Here is a 9,154-nt window from a genome sequence, read left to right as displayed (position 1 = left end):
TCATGTTCAGTTAATTAAAGAAAAGAAAATGGAGAGTTAAAAGTTAATAGCTATTTATTATTAAAAAATTAGTAATCTTTACTTCTGATATATATATGTATATATATGTGTGTGTGTGTGTGTGTGTGTGTGTGTGTGTGTGTGTGTGTGTGTGTGTAAATACAGGGTGGCCCAACAGTAGGTTTACAGTTATCAGTAGGCACTTTAAATTCCTTTTAAAATGTATTATTACATTTAAATTTCCATCTTACAATCATATTGTTTCTGCACATCTTAAACAGACAATGTTTAGTCTCTCAGATGTTCAAAAGGTCCTCCTTCAACATTGCAACATTCTTCAAACCTCTTCAGAACACTCTGGCACACAGTGCAGTACAAATTCTGATCTTCATCAGTTTCAGTGAATGCATCAGAAATGTAATCCTTCAATTCATTTACTATTTTGGGATTCTTATCATAAACCTTGTTCTTTACAACACCCCAGAAATGGAAATCCACTGGTGTCAGGTCAGGTGAACATGGGGGCCATTCGATGCTGTCCCATCTTCCAAACCAACGCTGTGGAAAGGCTTGGCTAAGATAGTCTATTACTGTCAATACATAATGCTGAATAATGGTTTCATATTTTTTTTATAATTAAGATCGAAACTGTTAATATATGAATGTGAAAGATAGTTAAATAACTGTAAACCTACTTTTGGGCCACCCTGTGTGTGTGTATATATATATATATATATATATACACTTGTGTACATAATAATAATATTAATAAAAATAATACTTCTTAATATTATTATTATTATTATTATCATTATCATTATTATTATTATTATCATTATTATTATTATCATTATTATTATTATTGTTGTTGTTGTTGTTATTATAATTGTGCACACATGATTCATTTCATCGTTGCTCAAATGAGAGCAATGTGGTTCGCAACTCTGAGTACCAAGTGATTCCTGATAAATATAGAATCTACATTATAGTTTGAGTATTTATTTTTCATTTGTTGACAAAAATGTGAGTGTAAATAATTACGCAAAAACACACGTACACACACATGAGTGTACGCACTTATATATCTACGTAAACACATAGACAGACAGATAAACACATACATGTACACGTATGCATATATACATATAAACATACATATTTATAAATATGTATATGTGTGTGTACATGTGTATATATATGTGTGTGTGTTTGTGTGTGTATGTGTGTGTGTATATATATGTGTATATATATATATATATATATATATATATATACACACTCTGTGTGTTTGTATTAAAACGTATGTGAAAATTTTATTGCATGTACATGTATAAATGTGTGTGTGTGTCATTGTATATACATATATGTGTGAGTATGTGTGTGTGTGTGTGAATGAGTTTGTGTGTTTAACACATTTATATACATATTTTGATATGAGTAGTTATTTGGTGGATATTTTCATGTGTGTGGAGAACTACATGTGTATGTGAGTGTTTAAACAATGTGTAAAGCCCTTTTCCCGCTGTATACTCAACATGAAACACCATCCTGTATTTCCATGTTTTTACTTAATTAATTGTGTAGATTTTTAAATTAAATAATTAATTGCTACTTATTTACTCAGCTGATTAATTAGTTAGCAAAGTAATTTGGTAATTAAATAACCTTTCTTTACTTTTTCATATCAGATGTAAGGAACTAAACCATTATGTTGCTCTGTTGTTACTGTTGCTATTATTTATTATTATTATTATTATTATTATTATTACTATTATTATCCCCACCACCACCACCATCATCGCCATCATCACCACCACTACGACCACCATCATAATCTTTGTGGTGGATTGGCAGAATTGTTAGAGCATCGGACAAAATGCCTTGCTTCACGTTCTGAGTTCAAATCCACGAAAGTTGACTATAATCTCTGAAGAGTTAATAAGAAATACTTCTCATGTACTGGGTTCAATGTTATTAGCTTGCCCCCTTTCCTATTAAAAGTGCTGATTTTGTGCCAAAATTTGGAACTGTTATTCTTATTATTATTATTATGAATAAAGCGGTGAGCTGGCTGAATTGTTTGCATATGGGAAAAATGCTGAGCAGTGTTTTGTCTGTCTTTACGTTTTGAGTTCAAATTCTACTGAGGTTGACTTTGCCTTTCATCCTTTCAGGGTCAATGAAATAAGTACCTGTTACGTGCTGGGGTTGATGTAATCAACTTTTTCCTCCTCCAAGATCTCAGGACTTGTTCCCATAGTAGAAAGGATTATTATTATTATTGAGTGAGAGAGCAGTGCATGCCATCAAAATGACACTGGGGTAAAATTTATGAAGTCCAGTATACCCATCCTGACTACTCATCTGATAAGGGTACACTAGGCACATGCATCACAACCACATGTGCGCAACATGGTGATCTTACATCAAGATAAACAGTGCATGACCTTGCAGGTGGGGCCCAGTTAGAATTTTCGTTAGGTTGAGTAGCTCATCCCACTCAAAAGATCCTTGAATAAAGGTTGTATAAAGATGTTGAACGAAACACCAATGTTTCCAGAGGTGAATTATTCAAAACCCAAAGAATTCCTCTCAACACCTGGCTATGATGCTCCTCAACTACTTCTGCACATGATCTGAAGCACACATATTGTCAGCCACCAAGGGACATGCTCAACTAGTTAAGGTCAAACAAGTAACAAACAGATCTGTGGTATTGGGCAGAATATTTGCTGTAGCCCATCTTTTAGACCAAAACAAAACAATGTACATGATAACACTTCCAATCAGTTAAGATCAGAAGCCATGAGAGCCATTGCTTGATACTGCATCAGGATTATTATTATTATTATTATTATTATTATTATTATTATTATTATTATTATTATTATTATCACCATCATCATCATCGTCATCGTCATCGTCATCGTCATCATCATTAATGAGGTGGCAAACTGGCAGAATTGTTTGTACATCAGACAAAATGCTAAGCAGCATTCTAGTCATCTTCATGTACCGTGTTCAAATTCTGTGGAGGTTGACTTTGCCTTGTTGATGAAATAAATACGAGTTGAGCACTGGGGTTGATGTAATTGACTTACCCATTTCCTTGAAATTGCTGGCCTTGTGCCATAGTATGAAACCATTGCTATTAGTATTATTAAAGTGAAGGTGGCAAGCTAGCAGAATCGTTAGCAAGCCAGGTGAAATTCTTAGCAGTATTTTGTCTGTCGGTTCGTTCTGAGTTCCAGTTCTGCTGAGGTCGACTTTGCCTTTCATCCTTTCAGAGTCGATAAATTAAATACCAGTAAAACACTGGGGTCGATGTAAACGACTAATCTCCTCCCCAACAATTTCAGACCTTGTGTCTATAATAGAAAGGATTGTTATTATCATTATTAAGGTGGTGAGCTGATACAGTCGTTACCATGCTGGACAAAATGCTTGACACCTTTTTTTCTGCTTCTTTACAATTTGTGTTCAAATGTCACTGAATTCAACTTTGCCTTTCATCTTTTTGGGGTTGGTAAATAAGCACCAGTTGAACACTGTTATCAGTTAAATCTTTTTGCTCTCCCCTTAAAATTGCTGGTCTTGTGTCAAAATCAGAAAGAGTCATGCTTGTGATTGATATGTTTCCAGATTGACAGAATAACTAGAGCAACAGACAAAAATGCCTTTTTTTTTTTCAACTGTTTAGATTCTTAATTCATATTCTGCCAATGCCTACATCGTCTTTCTTTCTTCTGGGGTCAATGAAACAAAGTATTGGGGTCTGATATAACTGACCGATCCCCACTCCACCAAATTGCTAATAATTTGCCTATGATTAACAGTTACGTGGTGCTCTGAGAAGAATACTAACATGTGAAATCAAATATATTGCATCATTTAGATTTCTCATTGTCATTCTGAGTTCAAACCCCTATAGAGCTTAACTTTACCTGACAAACATGAATACCAGTTATATCATGTGTAGAGTTGTCCCTTTTAACCATTAATACCTGTTACACCCTTGCTTGATCTCTCTCTTTCTCTTTCTCTCTCTCCTCTCATGTACTAGGATTAAACATAGCCTGGGTTGATCTTTTCCCTCTCTTCTTCACTTTTGATCTTGTACCTATCTAAGTAGCAATGAATAGCAATAATGTTGTCGAATTTAAACACATGTCTGCAGATTTAATAGTCTGTTCCGACTTATATACCTTTCTCAACAGCAGAATCGGACTGAAAGAGGATGATGCTGAATTCTGAACCTGGCTCACTAAAGAAGCTCATTGAGCTTCATTCTCACATGTTCTAAGTTGCAAAACATTAATATAATAATGATAATGATAATAATAATAATAATAATAATTATAAATGCCCTGGTGCAGTACCAGGCAGTGGCTCTCATGGCTTCTGATCTTAACTGATTGGAAATGTTATCATGTACATTGTTTTGTCTTGGTGCAAAAGATGGGCTACAGCAAATATTCTGCTCAATATCACATATTTGCTTGTCAGTTGTTTGACCTTAACCAGTTGAGCATGTCTCTTAGTGACTGATATGTGCATCTCTGATCATGTGCAGAAGTAGTGGGGGAGCATCATAGCCATGTGTTGAGAGAAATTCTTTGGGGTTTGGTTGGTTCGTAACATCCTTAAACAACCCTTATTCAGGGACCTTTTGAGCGGGATGGGTTACTCAACCTGAAGAAAATTCTAACTAGGCCCCACCTGTGAAGTCATGCACTGTTTATCTTGATATGAGATCACTATGTCACACATATGGTTGTGATGCAATGTGTCTGGTGTACCTTTATCAGATGGTAGTCATGATGGGTATACTGGGCTTCGCATATTTTACTCCAGTGTCACTTTGATGGCATGCACTGCTCTCTCACTCAACAATAATAATAACAATAATAATAATAATAATAATAATAATAATAATAATAATAATAATAATAATAATTCTTTGCAATGTTTGGTACAAGGCCAGCAATTTTAGGGGATCAGCATAAATCGATAACTTCTACCCCAGTGCTCAACTGGTACTTATTTTATCAAGCCCCAAAAGGATGAAAGGCAGAATCAACCTTGGCAGAGTTTGAACTCAAAATGTAAAGAGCTGGAAGAAATACCATTAAGCATTTTGTCCAACACACTAATGATTCTACCAGCTTGTCGTCTTAAGGATTTCTAATTTTGGCACAAAGCCAGCAATTTTTATTTTCACTTTTTTGGGGCAGGGGTGAGGGGTAGTTGATGGAGTGGATTAGTCGACACCATCTGTTCCTTTATTTTATTGATCCCTGATAGGATGAAAGACAAAGTTGACTTTGGTGGAATTTGAACTGAGGATGTAAAGAGTTTGGGTGAAATACTACAAAACAGTAATAATTACTAACGCAAGGTCAGACAAAAGTAAAGTTGAACCTAAGTGGGAACTGAAATCAAAATGTAAATGGATGTAACTAAATACCACAAGGCATTTTATCTGTTGCTCTAATGATTCTGCCAATCCACTGTCTTACTACTACTACTACTACTACTACTACTACTTACTACTGCTGCTGCTGCCACTGTACTGTCTAGAGTAATGATAATAATCCTTTCTACTATAGGCACAAGACCAGAAATTTTGAGGGAGGGGGTTAGAGAATTACATTAACCCCCAGTATGCAACTGGTACTTATTTTATTGACCCTGAAAGCACAAAAGGCAAAGTGGACCTGAATAGAACCCAGATCATGAAGATGGGCAGAAAATGCCGCTAAGCATCTTGTTAGGCATGCCAATGATTCTGCCAGCTTGCTACCTTAATAATAATAATAATAATAATAATAATAATAATAATAATAATAATAATAATAATAATGATGATGATGATGATGATGATGATAATTCTTTCTAATTTAGGTTCAAGACCAGTAATTTGGGAACAGTAGCTAATTGACAATAATGATCCCAGTACTTAATTAGTACTTTATGTTATTAATCCTGAAAGAGTGAAAGAAAATGTTAACCTAGTGGGATTTGAACTCAGAACATAAAAAAGGCTTGGAAAAGATACTACAAACCACTTTGTCTAATCCTCTAATAATGAAGATAACAACACTGATGATGATGGTGATGTTGATGATAAGTAGTAACTGTAATATCAGTAGCAACAGCAGTAGTAGTGATGATGACAACTACAATGATAATTACAATAGTAAAATAATATTAAAATAATCATTAAAATATTGAAATAACTGAATAATAGTAAATAATGATAATATTTATAATAATTTTTTAATATCGTAATGTTAACTTATTTCTGATATTTCTAGAAGTGCTAAAACTAATTTTAATCATAATAATGATCTATATTAATTACAGTTAAGGTATGATATTTAGGTATGATATTTTCAAAAAAAAAAAAAAAAAAGCCACTACGCCACCCATAAAAAAAAACCTCCTTCAAAGCAATGGTGCTTACCAAGTTGATTTTTCTACATAGGTAAAACGGTTTGAGGATCATCGGCGACTGACTGGTGAGGGCGATGAACAGATCAATGTAAGAATTTTCCTCCTCCTCCTCCTACACTCATCTATTCCATCTTATTCCTTCCCTTGCACACCAACACTCTTTAGTGTTTCACTAGAAGCAGCCACTGTATCAAACTTTGGTCAATCTATGAGCTCTTTTCTCTCACTTAATTGTTCGTTTGTGTGTGTTGTTGTTGTTGTTATTGTTGTTGTTGAGTAGCTAGCAAAGGTCAGCTCAGCTTCAAGCTTTCAAGCTACCTTATGTCATCATCATATTGCCACTAGACAGCAGAATGTTTTAATTTGAACTTCTAGTGGTGGCCATCCCTGCCATTACTGTGTGTGAGGGGACATGCTGTCCTAACATTTAAGACAAAGAACTAGTGGTCCCTGCTTTAGAGTAGGTAGGGAGTTTTGTTGCAAAGGGATTTGTCTAAAAATCTCCATGTCAAAGCTCCTCCCCTCACTCATATCGATTTTATATTTGAAATTCTAGGAAGTATATTAAGGAATTTCAGGAGATTGCATTGAAGCATGTTGACTACATAGAATCTTCATCACCAGTTGTTTGTTGATGTTGTTGTTACTGTTGTTGTCATTGTTACTCATTCTTCATATCTTTCCATGCCACTATCAAGTGGACAGGGTTAGCAACATGGCCAGGTAATTAAAACAATGTAACTACCAACTGTTGTATTGTGAGAGTTCACATCCTGTGTCTGACATGTTTCTTGTTTCTTTGACAAGGAATTTTTCATTGTTCAACGCGAGAATAGAAAGCTAGAAATTACCTCTGCTGGTGGTATATCAATCTACCCAGAGGTGGATTTATCTGTCATCTAGTGTACATAACAGAATGTGCACAACAGTATGTATCATTTGGTGCATACTGCAGTCTGTATACAGTAAAGTAATTTATGTAATTTAGAGCAAACTGCATATTATATAGTGTTCTGTACAGCAGTGTCTATCAGTTAGCATATACTACAGAGTGTATAGTACAGTACTGTATACATCTTGTGCACATTGCATAGTGTATTAAGCCCTGTATGTCATTTCGTGTACATTACATTGTGTAAAGTATAGTATACAACAATACATACCATTTAGTATCTACTGTAGATTGTATATACCATTTAGTATATACTGTAGAGTGTTAAGGTGATATACTGCTGTGTATGTCATTCAGAGCAGTGCTTCTCAACAATTTTTTGCTTATGGCCCCAAATTCTGAGCCCAAATTACCTCACTGACCTTCTCATAGAAGCTAATAATTTAAAATAATTTATCATTGCATTGTTTATTAATTACAGCTATATTGTTTAAGAACAAAGTCTTTGTAGCAGCTTACAAAACCAACCATTTCCATTAAGATAAAAATATGTAGTTGCAAGCACAATTCTAAAAAGACATAGTTGTTTAGTACAAGAATAAACTAACTGCCAAAAATTAAATTTAATTACATACACTCTATTTAAAAATATAAAAAATATGTATAATTTTAAAACATAAAAGATATATTAATGTCCAGTATTGCATTATTTTATTCTTTGTGGATTGTCATAAAAATGTTAAATACTTTTATTTCTATGTGATTGTCTTGCATTTTAGCTTTATTAGCTAGATTAGTAGTACATAGTAATAAACTATTGTAATGTTGTTTAGTAGCTAGACAGTAGTGCAAAGTAGCAAAACTATTGTAATGGTCAGTAGATAGTACAATATAATAAAATATTGTCATAAATGTTAGTCGCAAGATAGTAGCAAATAACAGTAAACAATTGAAATGTTGACTAGCAGCTAGATAGTATTAGGTTATTAAACTGATATAATGCACAATATTATGTTGTTGAAATTAGCCCAATGAAATATGAGGATTATGACAAAGGGATCATATATTCTCACAATTAAATTTATGAGTGGCAACCTCAGAACATTCCATGTCACAAAATATTCCTTTTCTTCAAGTGGCACTCTAACTATAAAAAAATGATCCACTGGAGACATTTGCTTCCTGGTTGAGAGCCACTGATCTGGAGAACATTGCAGAAGGTTTACTGTTTAGTAGAATAGTGATACTACGTGTGATATAAATCAGTTCTGTCCTCTGATGGACATTACAGAGTGTATATAAATCTATGTATCAGAGTTTCGTCTGTGTTAATCCTAAACACTGACTACATTATTTACTCTGGCACGCTAAGAGCTGAGACTTTTGAAAAATAACTCCAATGTAATCGGTAGAACTGTACTCATGTCTAATTTTATGTGGACAATCCGTGTATTGTTCTGCAAATTATATTGAATTGAACAGTCGTACTGATGAACCTTGGATGGGTTATGTAAGTAAAAATTACATTTATCCATTAATGTGCGAAACCTGGTCTACGATTAATTCTTTATTTTTGTATATTTCATTTGCCTTGCCCATTCATGTTCTAGTGTGTGCTGAATTTCCCTAGAGAACATTCTTTTCTTTTGTGGTTTGACCGTAAATGGTCTATCTCTAGCGTAATGGATGTCCATTTTGTGGTCATCCTTTCTCATGTATGTAATATAATTTTTCTGAATTTTCAGAATTTTCTTTATGCTAGGCCACTGGTTTTAGATTGGTGTTAATTGAATTAATATCCAATTT

General features: G+C 33.9%; 1 protein-coding gene across 2 annotated transcripts in view; it reads left to right on the top strand.

Moving 5' to 3' along the window:
- LOC106881487 (SAM and SH3 domain-containing protein 1) overlaps positions 1–9,154 on the top strand; it is a 120,010-nt gene that overhangs the window by 69,599 nt on the left and 41,257 nt on the right. Inside the window, exon 4 of one of the 2 annotated variants that reach the window (XM_014931888.2) lies at positions 6,488–6,544. The exons of the other annotated variant lie outside the window; for it this stretch is intronic. Within the exon in view, the coding sequence (XP_014787374.1) occupies positions 6,488–6,544 (57 nt within the window). The remainder of the gene's footprint in view (positions 1–6,487; positions 6,545–9,154) is intronic. 2 annotated transcript variants of the gene reach the window in all.

Source organism: Octopus bimaculoides, chromosome 2 (genome assembly GCF_001194135.2).
Source record: "Octopus bimaculoides isolate UCB-OBI-ISO-001 chromosome 2, ASM119413v2, whole genome shotgun sequence".
Lineage (NCBI taxonomy): Eukaryota > Metazoa > Mollusca > Cephalopoda > Octopoda > Octopodidae > Octopus > Octopus bimaculoides.
Note: the sequence above shows the minus strand (reverse complement) of the source record. Positions and strands in the feature narration are given on the sequence as shown.